Source organism: Chaetura pelagica, unplaced genomic scaffold, assembly GCF_000747805.2.
Source record: "Chaetura pelagica isolate M959 unplaced genomic scaffold, ChaPel_1.0 scaffold109, whole genome shotgun sequence".
In the NCBI taxonomy this organism is placed as follows: Eukaryota; Metazoa; Chordata; class Aves; order Apodiformes; family Apodidae; genus Chaetura; species Chaetura pelagica.
The window spans coordinates 8,243,858-8,270,023 of NW_009970725.1; the positions used below are offsets into that span (position 1 = coordinate 8,243,858).

General features: G+C 43.5%; 2 protein-coding genes across 2 annotated transcripts in view; one reads left to right on the plus strand and one right to left on the minus strand.

Moving 5' to 3' along the window:
• The window catches only part of OSBPL1A (oxysterol binding protein-like 1A), a 69,985-nt gene extending 53,732 nt beyond the window's left edge, over window positions 1–16,253 (plus strand). The window contains exons 21-27 of the mRNA XM_010006836.1: window positions 435–542; window positions 634–723; window positions 972–1,098; window positions 4,336–4,452; window positions 5,216–5,339; window positions 8,573–8,663; window positions 15,760–16,253. Of these exons, the coding sequence (XP_010005138.1) occupies window positions 435–542; window positions 634–723; window positions 972–1,098; window positions 4,336–4,452; window positions 5,216–5,339; window positions 8,573–8,663; window positions 15,760–15,862 (760 nt within the window). The 3' untranslated portion in view covers window positions 15,863–16,253. The remainder of the gene's footprint in view (window positions 1–434; window positions 543–633; window positions 724–971; window positions 1,099–4,335; window positions 4,453–5,215; window positions 5,340–8,572; window positions 8,664–15,759) is intronic.
• Window positions 16,254–18,553: 2,300 nt separating this feature from the next.
• On the minus strand, window positions 18,554–25,806 carry CABYR (calcium binding tyrosine-(Y)-phosphorylation regulated). Its single transcript, XM_010006909.1, has 6 exons — window positions 25,659–25,806; window positions 24,505–25,029; window positions 23,477–23,596; window positions 22,093–22,845; window positions 20,818–21,084; window positions 18,554–19,095 (listed from the first exon to the last, which is right to left on the minus strand). Exons 1-6 carry the CDS (start codon window positions 25,804–25,806, stop codon window positions 18,554–18,556), a joined length of 2,355 nt encoding a protein of 784 aa, XP_010005211.1.
• Window positions 25,807–26,166: the final 360 nt, after the last annotated feature.

The window sequence follows — 26,166 nt, forward strand, 5'->3', positions numbered from 1 at the left end:
GACTCTCATGGCTTGGGAAAGGACACGTTTAACACTGCATTCTAATATTTGATGGCAGATTGTTTTGCAGGGAGGAGGGGATGAGAATGAGAAGACAGGAGGAACTCCCATTATTTCTCCTAATATACTGCATGCTGATTGTAGCAGTAGTTCAGGCCTGTGTCTGTTCTGCAGATGCCTGGACATCAGTCCTACTAGTACTAGCACACTTAACTCCTGTTGATTTTCCTCATGACATTCAGTGCTAACAGTGATTGCTCTGAAGTGGCTGTTTTAAGAAATTGATAAAATTAGTAGCAGTAGGTTAATAAACTTCTTGGGTTTCCTGACTTATTTCCATTTCAAGAGTTGGTGCAATTTATAGAGGAGGACTTGTTATAGGAGTGACATCCAGTACGAAGATACAGGGTTGTTTTTTTTTTCCCCTCCCTTAGACACAATGAAGCCTACACATGGACAAATCCTACCTGCTGTGTGCATAACATTATTGTGGGCAAACTTTGGATTGAGCAGTATGGAAACGTGGAAATAACTAATCATAAGTAAGTTAAGAGTGTGAGTACTTTTACTTGCTGCAAGTATGAAGAGGAAAAGCGTTTGGAAGTAATTAGTGCTCTCTTGTTCTACCTTTAGAACTGGTGAAAAATGTGTACTAAGCTTCAAGCCCTGTGGCCTCTTTGGGAAGGAGTTGCACAAAGTTGAAGGCTACATCCAGGACAAAAGGTAATGGCTTCATTCCTAATAGGAAACAGGTTGTTGCCCTCTGTTTCTGATGGGAGCTGTAGAACTTAAATGCCTTTAACATAGTCTGTCAAGGGCATGAACCTGCAACAGCAAGGTTATGAATTGTGCAGGACCCATAATGGAGTTCTAAATGCTGCTTTCAAATGTTCTTCTTTCAAATATTTTTGTCTGAATTGATGAAATAAATCTCTTGAAGCTCCTTTGTAAACTTAGTCTTTTTTTGACAGTAAAAAGAAACTTTGTGCACTGTATGGGAAGTGGACTGAGTGTTTGTACAGTGTTGACCCAGCTACATTTGAAGCTTACAAAAAAAATGACAAGAAAAATGCAGAAGAGAAGAAAAGCGGTAAACAGGTATCAATCACATAAAGAGGTGCTATCTCAAAAGCATTGTGACAGCTAAATATTTTAGTAGCATTTAAGAGTATTAAATTTTCTTTTCACTTACTGTGTTTCCTAGTAGGATACAAAACATGGGATGAATTCTAGCATTTCTAGCATCAAGGGATAAAATGCTTTCTCAAAGATGTGTATTCAAACTTCTGGAAACTTGGAGTCATGTAAATACTGGCTGGTTCATTACCTGCCTCTTCCTCCCAAGTCACGTGGAGGAAATAGCATATCTTTTAGTTGGACCATGGTTCTGATCATATACGATAACATTTATATTTGAACAGGAGGATTTGGACTCCTAGAGGCAGGATAGACTTAATTTCTCTTCTTGATAGAAGATTGTGGTTTTAGCTTTTACAAGGAATTTTTGCATTTCTTCCTATTAAATTGTCACAACCACAAAAATACTTGCTTTCATATTTATTTATTTTTCTGCCACAGTTGCATTTTTTTATTATTCTGGAAAAAAACAACCAACTAACTATTCTTAATTCTGCCAGATTTCTGGTCAGCAGTATGCTTTAAATATAGTTCACCCTTGTCAGATTTTTTGTGTTGACTTACATTTTGGTAGTTTTCATACTTCAGAAAAAAAAGAGACAGGTCTCTGAAAGCACTTTCTCCTGTGCTGGTTCAGATTGTTGCTGTATCTGAGATTGCTCCAGTGCTTGTCATCAGGAGAGTGCTGAGGCACTGGGGATTACTGCTTCTCTTAGAGTCTGACCCTGTGAGCTCTAGGGAGAAGAAACAAAGGAAAACATACCCTGTGTCTTTGTTCAGCTGCCACTTTGCCTTTCCCAAGAAGGCTTAAGATAAGATGATCCTTGCTTTTCACTTCAAAATTAAGCATTTTATTGTAGAGAGCTAAAGCTGCAACATTTCTCTGATTCTAGAAACAACATGTTTTTCTACTCATTTAACAGAACTATGTGTAGAAAAGAAAGCTTTGTAATGCATACTGTATAGATCAGGGAGTCTTTGTTGAATATATATTCTCACTGCCCCCTTGTGTTTGAGGAGTTGATATTACTTATGGTTTTTGAGTATCTGGGTGAGCCAGGTCTCGTGTAACGTCTGCACATGGTTTGTCCGTTTGTGGTAACAAAGGATTAATTCAGGCATGGAAGTACATGACCTTTCAAATTTCTCCTAATTAGATTTTTTTGATTTATACAGTGTTTTTCTAGCTATTCCTTCATGCTGCATTGCTACAAATAAAGAATTGCTTCTGTTCTCCCCTTAGGAGACATGCTTGCTTGAGAGTCCTTTTGCAAATTTCCTCAGAGTTTCCCTTGAATCGCTTTGATTTTTATAGGGACAAAACTTAAGGAAAAAAAATCTGCAAGGGGCTTAGAAAAACCTTCATGTATGCAAAGGTGATATTTTGCCAGAAGAGGTATAGTAGACCTGGGGTTAGACCAGGATTATTCTGTTCTGAATGAACTAGAGCATTTTTAATAGAGATGAAGCATATAATGCAGACTTTTCAGTGCAAATATATAGAAAAGCATACTGTAAGACAACAGCAACTGCCCTCACATGTGTCTGATTTTCAGACATCAGAGGTCTTGCTTTGGCAAAGTCTTTTACTACCCTCCTAGCAATCTACCGAGAGACTGAGTAATGCTGAGCATAAAATACAAATTGTTGTGGCAAGAGCACATAAAACCCCTACTTTTTATGTAGTTCTTCATGCTTCTTATGACATCTTTAAGATTTCATATCCAGCAAGGCACAAATTGCAGTATGTAAAGTAACCTTTCTATAAAAGATGGTTTGGAGTTTAATCGATTGACATTGAAGTGTCCTTGTTTGATATCAGGATAGCTTTCTGATCTGTTCTTGATCAGTGTCCTTTTAAAGGACAGAACATCAGGTAGCCAGCACAGTTCAGATGTAGTCGATTAAAAGCCCTATTTATCTTGCTAAATAGCTGAGGGACTGAAACTAGTCTGCATGTTGTTCTAGTTATTCTGCAACCTGTTCATAAAACACTGTACCCAAGTGTTTCACAGTGAAATAGAATCCTTAACATTTCCTAATTTTCTTGGAGGCATAACACTTCATCATTTCAGAAGACAACTGAGTCCAGTTTGGGTACTGGAATTTTTTGTTTGTTTGTTTGTTTTGTTGTGGTTTTTGTTGTTGTTGTTGCACTAAAACATCAGTCTGTATTATCTGATGCAACTGTCAGAGAATAAAGCTTATTAGCAGCAGGGTTAAAGCTATTGGCACGTAGCCAAAGCATTTAAAGCATTAGTTGCCTTTAAGTTCAGCTTTGCTCTCCCGTGATCTCTGAAACGTGCTACTGTTTTCAGCTGTGATAGTGACACAAAGTTTTCTTGAGAGAGCTGTATATAGCTGGCTTCAGTTCAGTATTGTAACATATGCTTGTGTGGTGGAATTAGAGGAATGGACCCCAGCTGCTTTAAAGCAGTGCACAAAAAGGGTGATGATTCAGAAACAGTTTAGGTCGCACTTACTCTGTTGGCCATCAGTTACTCTCCACTGCCCTAGTGTCCTGGTTTGACACCTAGTAACCCTGGGTGGAGTTTTTCTCTTCCTGGGAAAACCGCTTCTTAGTGCTGGGGCTGCAGTTGCATCAGGCTGTGTGTGTCAGCCTTCATACCCTTCCCAGAAGTAGTTAATCTAGGCTATTCATTTAATGTTTCCAGTTTGCCATTTCAGTAGTGTAGTGGCCAATGGAAAGAAATGTTCCTCTGAGCAAAGAGCAGTAAGTGTAGGGCTTTCTGTTGTGCAAAAACTGAAAACGGCATTTGCATTATGTGCTGGCATTTCTTTGATGTGCAAGGGTGAGGAAATGTGATTCTTCAACTTCAATGAAGCAGTAAGGAGTAAGGGAGTTAATTATCAGGCATAGAAATGCTTGTGGTTGAGGAAACAGGACATCTCTGTGCTGGAAAAATAGACATTTCTTAACACTTTAACATCTAGATTATATCTACAAGATGTTAATGCATGAAACTTAATAGTATTTCATTGGGAGGAAACTGGGAGCATGTATGCTATGTTAATGCTGTTACCCTTCTTGAAAAGCATCTAGAAAAGTTTTTGTTGCTGAAATAATTTACTTTTGGTCCCAAAAATAATTTTATTGAAGTTCCAGTGTTGGAGTGAATGGGTGCAAAAGATTTGTCATGCCAAAGAACTCTGCTTTTCTTTGTGTGCTGCCTTTAGGTGGGCAATCCTGAGGAATCGGATGAGATGCCGTTGCCAGATTCTGAGAGTGTGTATGTTATTCCTGGAAGTATTTTGCTATGGAAGATAACACCAAGACCTCCAAATTCAGCACAGGTCAGCTATGCTTCTGCTTATTGAAAGTGTGTGCTATCCTGTTTTTCTCTATGTCCAACAAAAAGCAAATCCATTTGTTATATTTTTAATTACCAAGACTGGATTAGCCTATTTATTGCGACAGACTTCCCCACCACAATTGTAACTCTATAATGTGGGGTTGGAGAAAGAACTGCTACAGGCATGACTCTACAGTTAGTGGAATTTCTCTGGAAAATGCTTCATGTAGCTAGCACTGTGGGAGCTCTCCCCACCTCTTCTCTCCAGCCTGTTCCCCCACTGAGGCACCACCTACCTCCTGAGAAATCTCTTTTGAAGAGCTTGCTTGGAGGACAGACACTTCCTAGGAGGTGCTTGCAAAGCCTGCATGGCATGAGTTGGTGTGTGAAGGGCTGTGGAGTTGGAGAGCCCGTGGGTGGAATGTAAGTGTATGTGTGGAACCGGAAAGGCAACGAATTGAAACAAGAAAAGATTACCTCAGTGGGTTAATCAAGGGGGAAATCTCTCTACAGAGATACGGAAAATATCAGTAAGGACTAGAAAAAGAAGGTAAGAGGAATAGTGCACTGAGTAATTGGATGCTGGCCTGCTTAAACAGAAATGCCAAGGATCACCTACACTCTGCCTGACAGTGCAGTTTCGCTGGTATCTTGAGTATTCCTGCCTTGAGGATGTTTATTTTTAGACAGCAGCTTTCTTGTGTATTAAGACAGCAGCTAGAGACATCACAAAGTCACCTTTTATCTTTGTCTTTGAATTTCAGATGTATAATTTCACTAGCTTTGCTATGGCTTTGAATGAGTTGGACAAAGAAATGGAGAGTGTAATTCCCAAAACTGACTGCAGGCTACGACCAGATATCAGAGCCATGGAAAATGGAGAAATAGGTAACTTCAGTTATTGGCAAAGGTGTTTTTATTTTTTTCTTAGAACTGTGGACTGGAAAAATTCAAGTTGTTAGATTAAGAGAGAAAGCAGCTACTCCTCAAGTTACTGTCTTGCACCATGGAGGAATGTAACTCTTTTTTTAACACAAGTTGTGGTGTGATCCTAGGGAAAGGTGTGTCACTCACCTGTGCTGGGACTGGTTAGGATGGAGTTAATTTTCTTCATAGCAGCCCATCTGTGGTGCTGTTTTAGATTGGTGACCAAAGCAGTGTTGGTAACAAATCAGTGTTTCAGCTACTGCTGAACAACTTTGCACAGCATTACAGCCTTCTTTGGTCCTGGGGTTGGCAAGAGGCTGGAAGGGGACACAGCTGGGACAGCTGACCCAAACTGACCAGAGATATGCCATACCATGTAACATCACACACAACTATGTGTGTCAGGGGAAGTAGCTGTTGATTGAAGACTGGCCAGATGCAGTTTTGCTGGTAGAAAGTAGTAAGTTATTGCCTTTGCATCACTTTTTCCTCCTTTTTTTCCTTTCTCTTTGCTTATTAAACTGTCTTTATTTCAAGCCATGAGCTTTTTTGCTTTTGCTCTTTGATTGTCTGCCCTAAGTCCTTGGGGTGGATGGCAGTGAAGAACAGCTTAATTGCTGACTAGGAACCCACTACATAGAATTACATAATGCTAGAGGTTGGAAGGGACTTCTGGAGATCATTGAGTCCAACCCCCCTGCCAGAGCAGGACCACCACAGAATCTAGGGCAAGTCACTCAGAAGCATATCCAGACAGATCTTGAAAGTCTTCAGAGAAGGAGACTCCACTTCTTCCTCATGTTGAGGTGGAACTTCCTGTGCTCCAGTTTGCATCCAGGTATGATTGAAAAGAGATTGGCCCCTCCTTCTTGACACACACCCTTCAGATATTTGTAAACATTATTAAGATCCCCTCTTGGTCTTCTCTAGGCTAAACAGCCCCAGGTCTCTCAACCTTTCCTCATAAGACAGGTGTTCCAGTCCCTTAATCATCCTTGTAACCCACTGTTGGACTCTTTCCAGCATATTCCTTGAGCTGGGGAGCCCAGAACTGGACACAGTACTCCAGGTGGGGTCTCACTAGGGCAGAGAAGAGAGGGAGGAGAACCTCCCTTGACCTGTTGGACACACTGTTCTTAATGCACCCTAGGATGCCACTGGCCTTCTTGGCCACAAGAGCACATTGTTGTCCCATGGATAACTTGTTGTCTACCAGGACTCCAAGGTCCTACTCCATGGAGATGCTTTCTAGCAGGTCAGCTCCTAACCGCTACTGGTGCATGTTGTTATTCCTTCCCAGGTTCTTGTTCTTGTTGAACCTCATTACATTCATCTTTGCCCAGCGATCTCTCTGAATGGCTGCACAGCCTTCAGATGAAATAGCCAGTCCTCCCAGTTTCCTATCATCAGCAAACTTGATGAGGATACATTGTCCCTTCATCCAGGTCATTGATGAAATGTCAAACAGGACTACACCACCTACTTGTTTGTTTTTCCACATAAGCATGGATCTTAAACTTCATAATGTGATGCTTTTTATTTAGCTTTAGAACCTCTGTTGTGTGCTCTGTAGTCAAGGCCTATACTTGGAAACTACTGTAAGGAGACGGTCTCTGAGCATCAAAAGGAAATATTTGTGAACTGCTCCTGTTTTCTGTTTTCCTCAGCCTGATGCAAAAGGAGTATTTTGATGTGCTAGTTCTGAGAAATGCAGTCTAAACTATTTAAGTGAAACTGCAATGCCAAAAAATACATCTGATGCAAAATTATTTTTCATTGGGAGTTGAGCGTTTCTGTGACTCATAATAGTGAATTTAGAAATACATTGAGATACTCCATGAGTAGAAGTAGTGTGCTTTTTTAGAAACCTCATAGAAATTGTTACTGCTGTAGAATGAAGTGTCTTGTAGTCTTTTGGCATGTGACTTGATGTTAAATACTTGGATATGGTGTGGAGCAGCCCTCCCCTAGCCCTCTTTTGCTCTTTTTCTTTGACATTTTGCATATTAAAGCAGGATGGCCACTTTTGTAAACTTAAAAGCATGGGGGGGCTCTTGCTTTCTCTAGGTTGCTAAGTGATTGGGGTAAGTCATGAAACATCTGATCCAGTTTTACCTGTGTAATAGCAGAGTGACTGTGACTCCTTCTGATAAATAGTCTGAGATCTAGGTATGAAAAAGACACGGGAATAATACAGGTCAGTTGTACCTGTGCTTTTTTTTTTTTTTTCCTCAGAAGCTGATAACCACTTCTTTGAGGCTTTTTTAAAAAAGCAGATCAGTGAATTCCCACAACCAGTCTCTCCTGCCTGTACACTTCTTTTGTGCTCAGCAGGATGGACATAATTGGTTCTGAACATCCCCAGTAATTTTTCTGTCTATACTTGAAGTGCAAATAACTGTGCTGTTAGCAACAGACCATAATCCATAACTGCACCAATGGCATGAAGTTTGTATAGCAGATAAACTGGTGATAGGCAGTGTGTTAGTAGCTGGCAGGGTAACTGGGAGTGGCTGATACTCTCAGCTACTCAGCTCTCAACTACTTCTTTCTCTGATATTTATGAAATGCTTTTTGAGGATTCAGATATGAAATAGATCACCCTTCACCTAAACTGCTTCTTAGTCTGACTTAATCCTCAGAACTTCTGGCCATCTTTTTTTGCCTAATAGAAGCAACTGTTCTGTTTGTTTAGGACCATAAGCCAAGCTACCTCAGAAAAAAAATAAAAATGAGATATGCTGCAGAGAGACAATTCTTTTTGGTTTGGAAGTGAGTGTTCCAAGCCTCTGCTTATCAGAAACTATGAACTAGTAACAACTTTAAAAGTTTAAAAAGTAGCAAGTGGCCACACTTCTGAAATAAATCCAGCATATCTTCATAGTTTCCCTTCTGAAATAAATTCTGGTTACACCACCTCCCCTAGCTCACATCTGCTGTCACATAAACATATTTTCAGGGTCCTCAGGCCATGGATAAACATATATTTAGCAGTTTTAAAGACTGGAATTCCATTGGCTGATCTTGTGCCACAGCTGGCCTGGCTTTGCTGTTAGACTAAACCAGAAGGTCTTCTGTGTTATGTAGAAGGCTTTTTAAAGGAACAATTTTTATGACTTCCCTTATTTACTCAATCAGACTTGTATGACACTTCAACCTTCTTCTGTATCTTTGTGTATTTTTATTCTTTTAAGATCTAGCCAGTGAAGAAAAGAAGAGGCTAGAAGAAAAACAAAGGACTGCCCGCAAAAATCGTTCTAAGTCAGAGGAAGACTGGAAGACAAGGTTAGTGTGCTTGCCCCTGTGTGTGTGAGTGGTTACAGAAAGGTTTTGAACACTGAGGTTAACTTACCAGTCTGCACTGCTGATGTGCAGCCTCGTGTGTCACTCACCTGTGCTGGGACTGGTTAGGATGGAGTTAATTTTCTTCATAGCAGCCCATCTGTGGTGCTGTTTTAGATTGGTGACCAAAGCAGTGTTGGTAACAAATCAGTGTTTCAGCTACTGCTGAACAACTTTGCACAGCATTACAGCCTTCTTTGGTCCTGGGGTTGGCAAGAGGCTGGAAGGGGACACAGCTGGGACAGCTGACCCAAACTGACCAGAGATATGCCATACCATGTAACATCACACACAACTATGTGTGTCAGGGGAAGTAGCTGTTGATTGAAGACTGGCCAGATGCAGTTTTGCTGGTAGAAAGTAGTAAGTTATTGCCTTTGCATCACTTTTTCCTCCTTTTTTTCCTTTCTCTTTGCTTATTAAACTGTCTTTATTTCAAGCCATGAGCTTTTTTGCTTTTGCTCTTTGATTGTCTGCCCTAAGTCCTTGGGGTGGATGGCAGTGAAGAACAGCTTAATTGCTGACTAGGAACCCACTACATAGAATTACATAATGCTAGAGGTTGGAAGGGACTTCTGGAGATCATTGAGTCCAACCCCCCTGCCAGAGCAGGACCACCACAGAATCTAGGGCAAGTCACTCAGAAGCATATCCAGACAGATCTTGAAAGTCTTCAGAGAAGGAGACTCCACTTCTTCCTCATGTTGAGGTGGAACTTCCTGTGCTCCAGTTTGCATCCAGGTATGATTGAAAAGAGATTGGCCCCTCCTTCTTGACACACACCCTTCAGATATTTGTAAACATTATTAAGATCCCCTCTTGGTCTTCTCTAGGCTAAACAGCCCCAGGTCTCTCAACCTTTCCTCATAAGACAGGTGTTCCAGTCCCTTAATCATCCTTGTAACCCACTGTTGGACTCTTTCCAGCATATTCCTTGAGCTGGGGAGCCCAGAACTGGACACAGTACTCCAGGTGGGGTCTCACTAGGGCAGAGAAGAGAGGGAGGAGAACCTCCCTTGACCTGTTGGACACACTGTTCTTAATGCACCCTAGGATGCCACTGGCCTTCTTGGCCACAAGAGCACATTGTTGTCCCATGGATAACTTGTTGTCTACCAGGACTCCAAGGTCCTACTCCATGGAGATGCTTTCTAGCAGGTCAGCTCCTAACCGCTACTGGTGCATGTTGTTATTCCTTCCCAGGTTCTTGTTCTTGTTGAACCTCATTACATTCATCTTTGCCCAGCGATCTCTCTGAATGGCTGCACAGCCTTCAGATGAAATAGCCAGTCCTCCCAGTTTCCTATCATCAGCAAACTTGATGAGGATACATTGTCCCTTCATCCAGGTCATTGATGAAATGTCAAACAGGACTACACCACCTACTTGTTTGTTTTTCCACATAAGCATGGATCTTAAACTTCATAATGTGATGCTTTTTATTTAGCTTTAGAACCTCTGTTGTGTGCTCTGTAGTCAAGGCCTATACTTGGAAACTACTGTAAGGAGACGGTCTCTGAGCATCAAAAGGAAATATTTGTGAACTGCTCCTGTTTTCTGTTTTCCTCAGCCTGATGCAAAAGGAGTATTTTGATGTGCTAGTTCTGAGAAATGCAGTCTAAACTATTTAAGTGAAACTGCAATGCCAAAAAATACATCTGATGCAAAATTATTTTTCATTGGGAGTTGAGCGTTTCTGTGACTCATAATAGTGAATTTAGAAATACATTGAGATACTCCATGAGTAGAAGTAGTGTGCTTTTTTAGAAACCTCATAGAAATTGTTACTGCTGTAGAATGAAGTGTCTTGTAGTCTTTTGGCATGTGACTTGATGTTAAATACTTGGATATGGTGTGGAGCAGCCCTCCCCTAGCCCTCTTTTGCTCTTTTTCTTTGACATTTTGCATATTAAAGCAGGATGGCCACTTTTGTAAACTTAAAAGCATGGGGGGGCTCTTGCTTTCTCTAGGTTGCTAAGTGATTGGGGTAAGTCATGAAACATCTGATCCAGTTTTACCTGTGTAATAGCAGAGTGACTGTGACTCCTTCTGATAAATAGTCTGAGATCTAGGTATGAAAAAGACACGGGAATAATACAGGTCAGTTGTACCTGTGCTTTTTTTTTTTTTTTCCTCAGAAGCTGATAACCACTTCTTTGAGGCTTTTTTAAAAAAGCAGATCAGTGAATTCCCACAACCAGTCTCTCCTGCCTGTACACTTCTTTTGTGCTCAGCAGGATGGACATAATTGGTTCTGAACATCCCCAGTAATTTTTCTGTCTATACTTGAAGTGCAAATAACTGTGCTGTTAGCAACAGACCATAATCCATAACTGCACCAATGGCATGAAGTTTGTATAGCAGATAAACTGGTGATAGGCAGTGTGTTAGTAGCTGGCAGGGTAACTGGGAGTGGCTGATACTCTCAGCTACTCAGCTCTCAACTACTTCTTTCTCTGATATTTATGAAATGCTTTTTGAGGATTCAGATATGAAATAGATCACCCTTCACCTAAACTGCTTCTTAGTCTGACTTAATCCTCAGAACTTCTGGCCATCTTTTTTTGCCTAATAGAAGCAACTGTTCTGTTTGTTTAGGACCATAAGCCAAGCTACCTCAGAAAAAAAATAAAAATGAGATATGCTGCAGAGAGACAATTCTTTTTGGTTTGGAAGTGAGTGTTCCAAGCCTCTGCTTATCAGAAACTATGAACTAGTAACAACTTTAAAAGTTTAAAAAGTAGCAAGTGGCCACACTTCTGAAATAAATCCAGCATATCTTCATAGTTTCCCTTCTGAAATAAATTCTGGTTACACCACCTCCCCTAGCTCACATCTGCTGTCACATAAACATATTTTCAGGGTCCTCAGGCCATGGATAAACATATATTTAGCAGTTTTAAAGACTGGAATTCCATTGGCTGATCTTGTGCCACAGCTGGCCTGGCTTTGCTGTTAGACTAAACCAGAAGGTCTTCTGTGTTATGTAGAAGGCTTTTTAAAGGAACAATTTTTATGACTTCCCTTATTTACTCAATCAGACTTGTATGACACTTCAACCTTCTTCTGTATCTTTGTGTATTTTTATTCTTTTAAGATCTAGCCAGTGAAGAAAAGAAGAGGCTAGAAGAAAAACAAAGGACTGCCCGCAAAAATCGTTCTAAGTCAGAGGAAGACTGGAAGACAAGGTTAGTGTGCTTGCCCCTGTGTGTGTGAGTGGTTACAGAAAGGTTTTGAACACTGAGGTTAACTTACCAGTCTGCACTGCTGATGTGCAGCCTCGTGTCAGCATGAAGACCTGACAGCATCAGGTTTGGCAGTTCCACTGTTGTATTTGCAGGCTTGGTCAGCATTGCAGGCTGTAGTGATTCCAGAGAGAAGCTTGGTCTCAGTTTCTTCCCCCTCTCTGCTTGCACATCCATATTCAAACATGAACTCTGTTGTCTTTTATGAGCACCTCTTAGTTCTGACGTGAAAAAAAATGTTGCCACTGATAGCTGCTTGTAAGGACTGTTGTTGCTGATTAATTTATAATTGCCTCAAATTTGCATGCTTGGCCAAAAAGAGGAGGAAATGTTTCCTCTGGTGAACTTCTGGCCCATGACTTCTCAGACTAGTTGCTGTGTGCTGGCAATCCTGTATTGCCACTGCATTCAGTTATTTCTGAGAGGTTACTAACTACAAAAGAGCTAAGGGAAAAATTAACTTGTGAGGGATGTCTCAGGATGGCTTTTGTTATTTGTTTTTTTTACTGAGAGGGTTCAGTTGGGAGCTCTTACATAGAAGCAGAAGTAGAAACTATGAAAACATGACCAAATGAATCTAGTTGAACCAGAGAGGGTCTGTTTTAAAGTATACTAATAATTTGGTTGTTTCACAGAAAAGAAATGGTAGAGCTAAACTCTCTAGAAGTAAGCAAGCTTCATCTCTTTCCTATAAACTAGCTGTTAATACACTCAGACACTGTGGATTAAATATCTTTAAAATGTCTGTTTGTAACTATAAATCACTCTCTTCTTTTTTTCAAATGAAGTCACTCATCATCCCAGAGTCCCAGGTTTGGACATGTCTGCCTTGGTCTTTTTCCTGTGCCTGCTCTCTTGAAGTGTTTGGGTTTGTTTGCCCTGAAACTGGTGGAAAATAACATCTTTGTCATGCTTCCAATTAAACATGTTAAGTGCTGGACAACCTTACACCTCCCTCTTCCTTTCCTGAATTGAGTTGCTCTAATTATCACCAAGTGTATTCAAAGCAAGGAATAGTTACAGTGTTCTTCTAGGTTCCTGAAACAGCTTAAGTTGTAGCTCAAAGCACCTGAGGTTGGCATTGGAAATTGGGGAATTCCCAGGGGACAACTCAGAGCAATGGGTTTTGGGGTGTGTAATTAGTGCAGACACCATTCACAAGGTTCTTCACTTGCTGTTGTGCAGGTACTGTAGACATGCTCAGTACTTGCCTGGGATATCCTTTAAGAACTGTGTTTTCCAGGATATTTCTGAAGCTTTGGCAGAAAATTCCTAGTGTCTGATCTCTTTAGTAGGAATGCCAAGTGTGACTGCCTCCTGAGGAGGAACATAAACTGTGGATGAAGCATTGTGCTTTAGGAGGAGGGGAAAAAAGCGTACTGTGAAGGGAAACTGCCTGTTCCCAGGTCAGCTGTAGGTCTTCATAAACTGATGTAAACCTTCCTTCTGTGGCAACTTCCTTGCACAGAAAAGCAGGCTTCTTTCTTGGCCGAGTTCTTCCCTCATAAGACAATTCTCCAATGTGCCTAGTGATTTATCTTTTTTTAATTATTTTTAATCCACTTTAGAAGTGATTCATGTTCAACACTTGATGTTTTAGAGACTGACCAGTAGTCTTGAGTAAGAGTAGTTCAGTTCTGAAACACAGAAGTGGTCTGTTGCTTTTGATGAAAATCAATCCCCTCTGTCCCCCATCACTTACCTGGCTAGATTATCTGATTGCTTTGATTCCCCTGTGTCTCTCAAACGTATTTCGTCCCATCAGTTCTCCCCTTCCTATTGATCGTCATCATGGAATGGTTTGCATTGGAAGGGACCTTAAAGATCATCTCAGCCCCCCTGCATGGGCAGGGACACCTTCCCCTAGACCAGGTAGCTCAAGGCCCCATCCAAACTGGCCTTGAACGCTTCCAGGGGTAAGGCAGCCACAACTTCCCTGGGCAACCTGTGCCAGTGTCTCACCACCCTCACACTAGAGAATTTTCCCCTAATGTCTTACCTAAATTTACCCTTTTCCAGTTTAAAGCCATTCCCCCTTGTCCTATTGCTACATGCCTTTGTAAAAAGTCCCTCCCCAGCTTGTCCTGACCTGTACAACAGTTGAAAACACAGTAGTCAGGTATTGGATGGTAGAATTCCTTAATAGGAGAGGTAAGGTGACTGTGCTTCTTTGCCTGCCTCTCAGCAAAGTCTTTGTGCTCTGGAATGAGCTGCTATTACCTGTGAACTAGGAGGTGAACTAGATGCCATGTCACATGCAAGCACCAGTTACTTCAGAATAGCTGACACATCCTGTGTGGAGGTGATGCAGTAATGAACCATGTACATACAGGACCAGGGGTGAACATCTTCTGTCTTCTGTTGGCTCCAGTTCACTCAACCAGGACAGCAGGAGAACCACTGAAGTGCTCAACTGTTCAGTTCACCACTCTCAAGATGGTACAAGGCATTTATTCCAATTAGCACCTCAAATAATTTGAGCCAAGGAAGACTTGCCTCTTAGCTGCCCTGCTTTGTAACATGACATTGCAATACTGGTGGCCTTTATGCTTTTGTTTTATAGAGATCAAGTCATATTTGGTCCAGATGTGCTTGAATTTCTGTTCTTAAAACTTATGGTGCCCTAGAAGGGAAGAGCTGACTTAAAATGGGCTGCCTTGCACATGCCTGATTTTCTTAAGCAAGTGTGTTTGCTGCAGTGAGGCATATAAAGCAAGAACTGGCTTTAGGGGTCAGTGGAGAAGTGAAAGGAAGCTGTGGAGGATATTAACCACAGAAACAGCTTCTACAAGCTGAGTTCTGCTATAAACATGGCTTGGCAAAACACAAGTAGTTAAAATGCAAGAGGTCTGGTACTGTGCAGTGTGTGCTGCTGAGGCAGACAACTGAGGAACTGAACCAAAGCAGGAAACAGAGTTCAGGAACAGGCTGCAGGGTTGCCAGAAACATGTGTGGGAGAGGAGGAATGAGGACAAACTGTGCCATGGTGATTTGGCAGGGTTGTACTCACCACCGGGGGATACTTGCCAGTAGTAGGGCCTTGTTAGTGCAACTTAGTTTACAAATAAGTTGGTCCCCTCCACCAGAAGATTTTAGTACAGATGCATGTCTATGTATACATAGTGCTTCCAGGCTAGGTAGGAGAGAAGGAAGGAAGAAGGTGCTAAACTTCAGTGTTCCTAGTAACAACCAGTTTGACAAAAGCTTTCAAGTAAGTTCAGCTTTCTGGCCATTCAGATTAGCCTGTCAGTGTGATGCAACACAGTTAAGTTGCCATAAGACAGGACTTGTGCAGCTTGTAGGTGGTATTTCTTCTACAGCAAGGGCAGCTGGCACACCTGTTCTGAGGGAAATGCACTGCAAAGCAAGGCTTTAAAAAAACAAGGGGAAAATCCAGATCCTGGGAGAATAATGCTTTTCTATTTTCAGGACTGCAGTGCTTGCTGTGTTTGTTTTGCAAAAACTGTTACTTCTTATGCATGCCAAAATTATTGTTCACAACTGCTTTGAAGTTAAACTGTACCTGTTTCATGTGATAGGCTGGACTGTTTCAAGTGACAAAAATACCAGTGTCAGGGATTTCACTCACAAGACATTGAGGTGGTGTGGCAAATGGGGAGATCTAGCCACTGAAGAAGACTTTAAATTCAGTTATGAATTTAAAAAGCAACGGGGTTCCTGCAAACACAATAATAACATGGAGCAGTACTCTGCAGGAGATGCTGCAAAGCAGTTCTGAACTTCCATAAAGGTATGTTAATAGCTTCACTAACATGCTGTATGTTTCCTTGCAGATGGTTCCACCAAGGGCCCAATCCCTATACTGGTACACAGGACTGGCTTTATTCTGGCAACTACTGGGACAGAAACTACTTTAACTTGCCTGATATTTATTAAAATGCAATAAGGAGCCTGTGACTGATACAAATAAGTCTTAATCTGTTTTAATGTTTTCCCTTGGTTTACTTATCTTCTGAAAAATCTGACATGTTATCAAATGGAATATTAAGCATCTTCAAAGTAAATCTGGTGGTACATGATCTGCAGTCCCATAGGTAGGGGAATAGTGTTTCTGGCTGATGGTGGACAAAGTCAGTCGCCACGGTTTCAGGCTGCCCTGTTTGCTGGATACACCTATATTAGGTTGTGGTGTATGAGGACTAGAACACCTTCAGCTGTTCTGTGAATACTTTCTTTCATAGATAACATTGGCACAAGTAAAACTGGTTCTATTTATTGTGACATGGGAATGTTTAAAAGCACACACAGTAATTGCAATATTCTGTTCTTAAATGAAGAAGGGTGTGTCACTTTTGTAAAGATGTAATTTTTCATAAAGTGACTTTCCTTTTACTAAATTAACTCCCATAAATCCCAAGCTCTGGTCAGAGAGTCCAGAAGTGTTCCTGTCTCTGGAGCATTAATGCAATTTAAGCTGGTAACTCAGAGGTATTTATTCCATGTTTTGTGCAGTGTGTTTTGAATTTTGCTCTCCTGTTTTGCTACCAACCTTTTGGTTTAAGGAATTAAGAGCCATTTAAATAGCTACGGATTTTATTTGAACTGCACACTAGTAACAGGTTTTAAAAGAATCTGTTTTCATGCACTAGAAGTTCTGGTGCCCAGCACCACTGCAAAAAGGCAAGAGCCTCATCAGTCCAGGACCCAGTGGAATGTGGCAGGGGGGGACAGGACCTGTGTCTGTACTGTGCAAACTCCCTAGGAGGAAGTCTTGTGCATTTCAAATGGAGTACAGCACCTCAGTGAGGCCTCCTGTGCACAGCTGCTTTACCCCTTTTCACTGGGGTGCATTCAATCTTAGGGAGTAAGTTTATATTGAACTGTGTACAGAGCTTCTAGAGGGCAAGCTGCTCTTTGTACAATATTTTAACTGCTGTCTGGAGGTTAGTGTTAATCAAATAATTTAATTGCTACTAAATAAAGGCTTCAAAACTTCTTGCATCTAGTTGAAAGTGAGTGGTGTTTGGCAGCGCTGAGCACACCTACCCCAAAAGTTGCTGCTATGAAGTTGTGGTGTGCTGGCATCTGCTTCAGGGGCCTCTTTTCCCTAAGCAGGAACAATCTGCTTGCTGGGGGGGGCGGGGATGGCTGGGGTGGCTGGGGAACTGAGGGCTTCCTTCTTTAACATGCAGTGAGGCTGCAGCTCTAGCTTTGAGGGTGGACTACTGAAACTGAGAATAAGCCAATGAGATGCTTTCTATTTTTATTCTGTGCACTACTGGAACTACCCAGGTAGTGACATTTGCATAGATAAGGGAAAGCCTTTTCTTTGGCAGCCTTTCACAGGAGGGCCCAGTTCTCAGCGTGATGTGTAGATGTGGAAACTGACTCTCTGCAGTGGCTCGTGGAAGCCTTATCTCTACACTCATGCTTCTACTCTGGCCAGCATTTCTTGAAGTTGCACAGGAATTAGAACAGACTTCCAGTGGGATTCTGAGATGCATAGAAACAGTCTAGCTGTGGGATTGGTGCTTTAGCAGGTCACATGACACGAAGCACTCAGGCCTAGGAAAAACAAAGCATTTATTTCCTGCTTGCCCATCCAGGTTTGGGAGGGGAAAACATCTACAAAACATCAGCTCTGCTTTGTTTGTTTTAAGCAACTTCTGTTCAGTAAGAACAGACACATTTTTTTTATAGACCCATTGATACTTTCAAGACTCAGGCATATTTAAGTAAGTTACCACAACAACAACTGTGAAAGCTGTAAAGCAAAAGAAAGGTACTTTTTCTTAACCCCCTCCTCAAAGCATAACCTCTAGTGTTCTCCTTGCTACACGTGTAGTTTGAAAGAACCGACTGTGTGTGAGAACAACTCCTTGCTCTAGTTGAAAGTATGACTGTTCTTTTGTGTACAGTTCCTTCATAGGGTGTAACCCCAGTGGTATGGACTACACGTGGTTATACTGAACTAACTTTGCCTCTCTCTGCCATGTCAGTATTGTTGGGGCTCATGCACGTACCATGTTAGTATGGTGAAGAAGTTGGGCCACCCTGCAGTGAAATAGCAGCAGCAGAGTTAACAGTCAGGATGTGGTGCTAGGCAAGTATAAAATGCAGTTCCAACTGCAGGCTTTTTGGAGCGTTTGTATTTAGTTACTTGATTTATTACAATGTAAACTCCTTTCCTCCCAAATTCTTCCTAAGTCCACAGCCTCTCTTCTTAACCTGTTTAAAAAAACGTAACATTAACTCAATATAGTGTGTGGTAAGAACTACTTTGTTTGCTACCTCAATGCAACTCTAAGGTGAGAATATTTTGCCACATTCTGAATATTACACAAATGCTAGAAGTTCAGGCTGCAGGCAATAAAAAGATCTATAAATGTGAGATATAAAAACTTAATTACTTTAGACTAAAAACAGACCAAGACTTGTACTACTAATTGCAACATGTAACGACGTATTTTAACCACTGGATTTAAACTTCATTTTTAAAAGGTTTAAATTAAGCTTTTAGTAGTAAACTCCAAATGCTAGCATCTCCCTCTGCAACACCCATGCAAGAAGCAAGCTAGCTTACTTCTTCCTGACCCTGCTGTGGGAAGGGGCTGATGAAATGGCAATCTACCCTGCAGCACCAGAACTTTCTGCAAGAGCATTTATACCTGTGTGCTTCTCACCAGCAGGTGAGCCTCTCTTTGCAGCCATCACATCAGCCAGAGGGATGGCAACTGAGACAACAGTGGGTGTGCAGGGCTTGGCCCCAGTTTCCTCTGCAGATTTAGAACTGTCTGTTTCCTCATCAGCGGGTCTGGCGACTGGGATTGGGACTGTAGTTAATCTCTTCCTAGCACCTGCATCTTGCTGTACAAAGACAGCATGGCTAGGAACAGGTTTCCAGTCCTGTGTGTTCTGAACATTAGAGCCCACTAAAATGAAAGGTGGTGCATCTCCCTTCTTGCCGTCTTCTTGCACCACATAAATTGGAGCACAATGTTGATCTCCCCCCCTGGAAGGGCAGAGGGTTGCCTGGAAATAAGCAACACCAGCTCCAGCAGAAGGAAGGGATGGTGGTGGTTTTTGACCTTGTCTCAAGTCAGTTAGGCAATAGAGGGTCCACACATTAGAATGTGGTGGTGGTTGTCCTGCTGCACTTGATGCCATGGCTATAAAGATAAAAATAAGAGTGCTGGTATCAGAAGCAGTGAATTCCAGTCATATTGTAAATCCTTATGGCTAAAAGAAGCACACCTACACTTGGCAAAAGCAAGCATGTTAGAGAGGAGAGCTAGGATAGCAAACACAGCTTGGTATGTGGCTGACAAGGACCTGCAGCTTAGAAAACATAACTAGTTTTGGTCAGAGGCTCTTCTGGGTAAGCATTTGACAAACCTCAGTTTCCGAAGTACCAAACTCCAATTGGAGTTTTTAGAGAGCCAATTATTAGTTTACAAATCTGCCATGCCTCAGCTCTCCTCTACAAAATGCTCTGCTGCAACCTCACACCTGTACTATTTCTGGGGCCTGGGACAGGGCCTAGATTCTGCAGTACCATGGAGACTCAGGGAAAGGGAGCTCTACCCTGGAAGGTTTCTCCAGCTGGGCAAGGGAAGAGCTGGGCACATGTCACCACAGGGAACAGATAGTGGTAAAGACCTCACCAAGAAAGACGAGCACCAGCTGTCTTGCTGTTTGTTAAAATGATGCCCAGTGCTCAGCCCACTCAGCCCAGCTGCAGAAACTCACCAAGCTCAAGACAGCACAGGCAACCACCACCTTTTCCACCTTTTTTATTTATTTTTTTTAATGGAAAATCTCCTAGGTCAGTGCTGGTATATGAGATCTTTCAGGGGAGGAGAGTCAAAACCAGGGCTCCAACTGGTTGCCTCACTTTAGCCACAGGGCACATGTATTACATCTTAGATCTCTTAACACCTGTTTCAGAAAGCAGGGATGGTTTTGAGCAAGACAATAATGATGAGCAAGCATCAGCAGGTACCTTCCCATCATTCTTATCTGCATATTTGCCTGCAGGAGCACATTGTCCTGCCCAAAGCAGCCACATCTCTTGGAAAAGATGGCAGGAAGATCTAACACACGTGCACTGGGACCAAGCAGACTGTATTGGTACAGTAATGTCATAGAAGTCATCTCTATCCTGCATTGCACTGACACAGGTGCTTTTCCATTGAATGACCGCTGATGAAGCTGTAGAGCTGGAAGCTGGAAACAGGAAGATGACACAAAGACCCAAACTTTCTTACCTGACATGACATAAACTTGCTCAGCTTTTTCCACTTGTTCTGTAAAGTCTGTTCTCTCAGGTTGGCAGACTAAATCACCAGCAGATGGACCTTCAGTTCTAGCACTTGAGCCCTGGCCTGTGTTTAATGGCTGCTCAATTTTTAACTGATAAGCTGTTTGGTCTATAATGGGAATTATTATTTTCTGTGGAAACTGCTCCACATAAGAAGGAACCTCTGCATCCATAATTGCCTCATCATCCCAAAACAGTGATACAGCCCCAGCGGTCAAGGGAGGCTCAGCTTCACTGGTGGAGGGCACAGACTCCAAAAGATCTGTAGGAACAGGTGGTGGTGGTAAAAGATCTGGTGGTGCTGGTTCTCCCAACAAAGGAACCACCGAGGGAGCTTTATTTACGTCAGTTGTTGAGACATCAGCCTGGCTGTCTGAGGGCCCTAGCTTTTCAGCTGTGGGGGGTTGGGACTTAACAGACTCCACAGAAGCCCTAGCTGCTGAGGCAGCGGGAGCATCTTCAGCAGCCTCTTCCACTGGTGTACGTTCACCCTCTGAGGCCTGAGAGTCTTCATCAATGGTCTGCACACTGGTTGCCACATCCCTCATAGAACATAAGGAATCACTGCTACCTCGCACGTGCTCAGCAAGCTGTGCAGGCTCAGCAGGGACATAAGCCAGTTCAGGTCCTGCAGGGAATGAAGCTCCATCAGTTCCAAGGCTAGATTTCCTTCCTGCCACGGAAGCGGGAACTGATGGGCATTGAGTTTCTTGGGAGCTATATTGAATATCAGGTTCTTCAAAGAGATGGTCTTCCGCTGTGTCAGTGCACACGTCCTTTTGCTCAGACTCCTCAGGAAGCTCTGATGCCTTCTCTTGCAAACCTTCATCCCCATTCTCTGCAATGTAAAAAGCACACAAAAGAAATACACGGGCAATTATTTCCCTTTAAATAAAGAGTGATTTCAGCACCAACTCAATTAGATGCTCTGCAGCAGGTTTCTGAGGCTTCACAGGTTGCAGAGATGGAATAATTCAAGGTTTTGCTATTGCTGTTGCTGCCTGCCTATCAAAAAGGGGATAGAAAATTCAGTGAGCAACATAGACCTATTTATAATCCAATGTCAGTACTGGGCAATGCCACAGGACAGAAAGGCTCTCCTGCAGCTCTGCAAACTGGCTCGCTACCTGCTGGGGCACAACCAGTCCCACACCCTGTGCTGGCACCATGGGCAGGAGGCTCCAGAGGAAACTGCTCAGGATTCCTAAATAATTCCTCTTTGATCTTCCCCTTTCATAACACGCTTAGCTGACCACACAGTAGGGGATGGACAACACAAGAAGAGGCAGGTACAGAAAGAACCTGTAGTGGAGCTTGAGGAACATACAGGCATCAGTTGGAGCCACCTTAGGTGTTTTTTCTGAACAATGGGAATATTTGAGGCGACTGACACTTACCAGTAACCAGGTGATGGAAACCCAATCCCATGGGGCAGATACCAACAGCCCATGGGCTACACAACGCACCCATATCGCTGCTCCCACACAACCTTCACATGGCACCAGGTATTCCAGCCCTCACAGCCAACGCCAGGGACATGCTGAAAGTTCCCAGCACTTCCCAAGGGAATCAGCATCCCACAGAACTAAAGCTGCTTTAATAAGCAAAGAGAGACACTGTCTATTTGCAAGATAAGTGCAAAGTCATTACCTGCTCTAGGGGCTGATAGATCACACTGCAGTACCTTTAACACCCAAAGACAACCAAGGCCCCCTCCTCTCTCCTCAAGCAGCCTCCCAGGAGCAGAAAGTGCTTTCTGAAGATGCCTCCCTTTTCCAGAGCCTATGTGCTGCTTTCACATAACCACATGCAGATAGGATGCATCCCATAGTTGAGTAGAAACTACCTGCCTCCAGAGAAGCTGTTTGGTCAACAAAGGGAATGATTCTTTCCTGCGGAAACTGCTCCAGCCGAGGTGGAAGCTCTGCATCTGTAATTGTCCCACCTCCCCAGCACACAGATAGAGCTCCAGTGGCAGAGGGAACCTTACCTTTGCTGCAGATGGGCACAGGCTCCGACGTATCTTCAGGAAGAGCTGGTGGTGCTGGTTCTTCCTGCAAAGGGACCACCGAGGGAGCTTTATTTTCATCAGTTGTTGAGACATCAGCCTGGGTGTCTGAAGGCCCTTGTTTTCCAGCTGTGGAGGGCTGGGACTTCACAGACTCCACAGAAGCCCTAGCTGGTGCGACAGGGGGAGCATCTTCAGCAGCCTCTTCCACTGGTGTACGTTCACCCTCTGAGGCCTGAGAGTCTTCTTCAAGGGTCTGCACACTGGTTGCCACATCCTTCACAGAACATAGGGAATCACTGCTACCTCTCACGTCCTCAGCAAGCGGTGCTGGCTCAGCAGGCTGTGCAGGCTCAGCAGGGACACACGCTGGTTCAGGTTCTGCAGGAGATAAAGCTCCATCAGATCCAGGGGTAGATTTGCTTCCTCCAATGGAACCGGCAACTGATGGGTATTGAGTTTCTTTGGAGCTATATTGAATGTTAGGTTCTTCTGGGAGATGGTCATCCTCTCTGTCAGCACACACGTCCTTTTGCTTGGACTCCACAGGAAGCTCTGATGTCTTCATTTCCAGTCCCTCATCCCCATTCTCTGCAATGCACACAACAAAGCACACAACAGAAATACATGGGCAATTGTTTCCCTTTACATAAAGAGTGATTTCAGCACCAATTCAATTAGATGCTCCGCAGCACGTTCCGAGGCTTCACAGGTTGCAGAGATGGAATAATTTAAGTAGGGTGTTGCTGCCTGCTTGTCAATAAGGGAACAGAAAATTCAGAGCACACCGATACCACTTCAAAACCTATGAACCTTAACTGTGTTCCTGGCCCTGCAGTGATTGCTACAAGCTTATCTATCCACTGCCCACAAACACTGCTACTTATGGAAGAAAAGATTAAACCTTTTACATTTAGCACATTGGTAAACCAGCTAGAAGACTATGGCTCCTCTGTGAAACACAGCAGAACTCTTTGGATTCAAACAAGTTATCTTAGGTGCATAGATGGTGACATTTTAGCCTCTTTAAGAATCCTGATTAGTTGAAGTGGCAGGCATCCAAGTGAAGAAAAGGGTATGACACGAACAAGTTTTAGATACAGTAAAAAAAGGTAACAGATTCGTTATCAGGGGAGGATCACAGGAGAGTGCTGGTGGGATCCCAACACTGTTCCATCACACGGTTAACAAAACTTTCAGCAGTCAACAAAAAAAAACAAACCAAGAGGTCTGCTTTCTCTCTCGACCAGCAAGCGTTGGCCAATATGTAAAACCAGCACAGCAGCAGGACTCTGTAACACATCACCAGAGCTCAGCACTGAGCTGTCTTCTGAAGTCGTGACTGGATTAAATCAGAAATTATGAAAGAAACATAAACCAGAGGATGACAAAATTAAATCCTCTCTGAAAAAAAACATTATTCTGACTGCCATCCTGAGCCAACATACACTCATTTATAATCCAATGTCAGTACTGGGCAATGCCACAGGACAGAAAGGCTCTCCTGCAGCTCTGCAAACCGGCTCGCTACCTGCTGGGGCACAACCAGTCCCACACCCTGTGCTGGCACCATGGGCAGGAGGCTCCAGAGGAAACTGCTCAGGATTCCTAAGTAATTCCTCTTTGATCTTCCCCTTTCATAACACGCTTAGCTGACCACACAGTAGGGGATGGACAACACAAGAAGAGGCAGGTACAGAAAGAACCTGTAGTGGAGCTTGAGGAACATACAGGCATCAGTTGGAGCCACCTTAGGTGTTTTTTCTGAACAATGGGAATATTTGAGGCGACTGACACTTACCAGTAACCAGGTGATGGAAACCCAATCCCATGGGGCAGATACCAACAGCCCATGGGCTACACAACGCACCCATATCGCTGCTCCCACACAACCTTCACATGGCACCAGGTATTCCAGCCCTCACAGCCAACGCCAGGGACATGCTGAAAGTTCCCAGCACTTCCCAAGGGAATCAGCATCCCACAGAACTAAAGCTGCTTTAATAAGCAAAGAGAGACACTGTCTATTTGCAAGATAAGTGCAAAGTCATTACCTGCTCTAGGGGCTGATAGATCACACTGCAGTACCTTTAACACCCAAAGACAACCAAGCCCCCCTCCTCTCTCCTCAAGCAGCCTCCCAGGAGCAGAAAGTGCTTTCTGAAGATGCCTCCCTTTTCCAGAGCCTATGTGCTGCTTTCACATAACCACATGCAGATAGGATGCATCCCATAGTTGAGTAGAAACTACCTGCCTCCAGAGAAGCTGTTTGGTCAACAAAGGGAATGATTCTTTCCTGCGGAAACTGCTCCAGCCGAGGTGGAAGCTCTGCATCTGTAATTGTCCCACCTCCCCAGCACACAGATAGAGCTCCAGTGGCAGAGGGAACCTTACCTTTGCTGCAGATGGGCACAGGCTCCGACGTATCTTCAGGAAGAGCTGGTGGTGCTGGTTCTTCCTGCAAAGGGACCACCGAGGGAGCTTTATTTTCATCAGTTGTTGAGACATCAGCCTGGGTGTCTGAAGGCCCTTGTTTTCCAGCTGTGGAGGGCTGGGACTTCACAGACTCCACAGAAGCCCTAGCTGGTGCGACAGGGGGAGCATCTTCAGCAGCCTCTTCCACTGGTGTACGTTCACCCTCTGAGGCCTGAGAGTCTTCTTCAAGGGTCTGCACACTGGTTGCCACATCCTTCACAGAACATAGGGAATCACTGCTACTTAGCTCTTGGGCAGCAGGGGATAAAGCTCCATCGGATTCAGGGGTAGATTTCCTTCCTGCAAGGGAACCGGCAACTGATGGGTATGGAGTTTCTTTGGAGCTGTACTGAATATCAGGTTCTTTGGGAGACGGTCATTCCCTGTGTCAGCACACATGTGCCTTTGCTTGGACTCCCCACAGAACTGTGATATCTTCCTTTCCAATCCCTCATCCCCATTCTTTGCAAGGTAAAAAGCACACAAGAGAAATACATGGGCAATTGTTTCCCTTTACATAAAGTTAAGAGTGATTTCAGCACCAACTCAATTAGATGCTCTGTAGCACGTTCTGAGTCTTCACGGGTTGCAGAGATGGAATAATTTAAGTAGGGTTTCACTGCCTATCAGTAAGGGAACAGAAAATTCAGTGAGCAACACAGACCCATTTATAACCCAATGTCAGTATTGGGAAACGGACAGAAAGGCTCCCTTGCAGCTCTGCAAACTTGGTTACATTTGCAACGGAACATCAAAACATTGTAAAAGAACAAACAGCAACTCTCTTACCATTCACATACTCAAACTTATCAAGCAGTTCTGTTACATCCAGATGTGTATACTCTGAAATGATAAGCAGAGATTAGACTGGAGGAGGACAACATCATCCAGTATCTCAGCTCTTCAGATGAAGCACCAGCAGAACAAACCTTTTTGAAAGCTGACGAGCTCTTGGAAATAGAGAGAAAAAAACTCAATCATGTTTTCCGGGTTCCTTTCTAGCACAGCCCGGGTCACTGCCTCCAGCAGGGCCTCGAGGCCGGGGGGAACCACCAGCGCGATCTGCGGACACTGCATCTTTGCCCACTCAAGCCAGATTAGGATCTCTCATCTCTGCAAACAGAAACCCTTGGCTCAGCGTCTGCCCTGCCCCGCTGGAAGCGCCTGATGCCGATGTCCTGACCGCAGCGGCTTGTCCCTTGCCACCCCACCGATGACCCTCCTCCCCCCTCTTCCCAAACACCCCCGTAACTCGAAGGGACGATTTACCCAGTGACCAAATCCTTTACTCCCCTCCCTGCAGCAGGAGGCACAGCCAGGGAACCACGAGGGGAATTCAAACCCGTACTCTGCATCCCCTGCTCCGAGATAAACCCCCCCCCCGAAGCCCCTCCCCGACGAGCAACGAAAGCCTTTCGTGCCCAGAGCCTGACACTG

Bases quoted from the DNA above. Each gene is read 5' to 3' on its own strand.
- CABYR (XM_010006909.1), bottom strand. From the start codon at position 25,806: ATGCAGTGTCCGCAGATCGCGCTGGTGGTTCCCCCCGGCCTCGAGGCC. The intron at 23,597-24,504 runs GTAGTTTCTACT...GATTTAATCCAG, and splicing joins AACAGCTTCTCTGGAGGCAG to TCACGACTTCAGAAGACAGC. The intron at 19,096-20,817 runs GTAGCAGTGATT...TTATCTTTATAG, and splicing joins GCTTGCTGAGCACGTGCGAG to CCATGGCATCAAGTGCAGCA.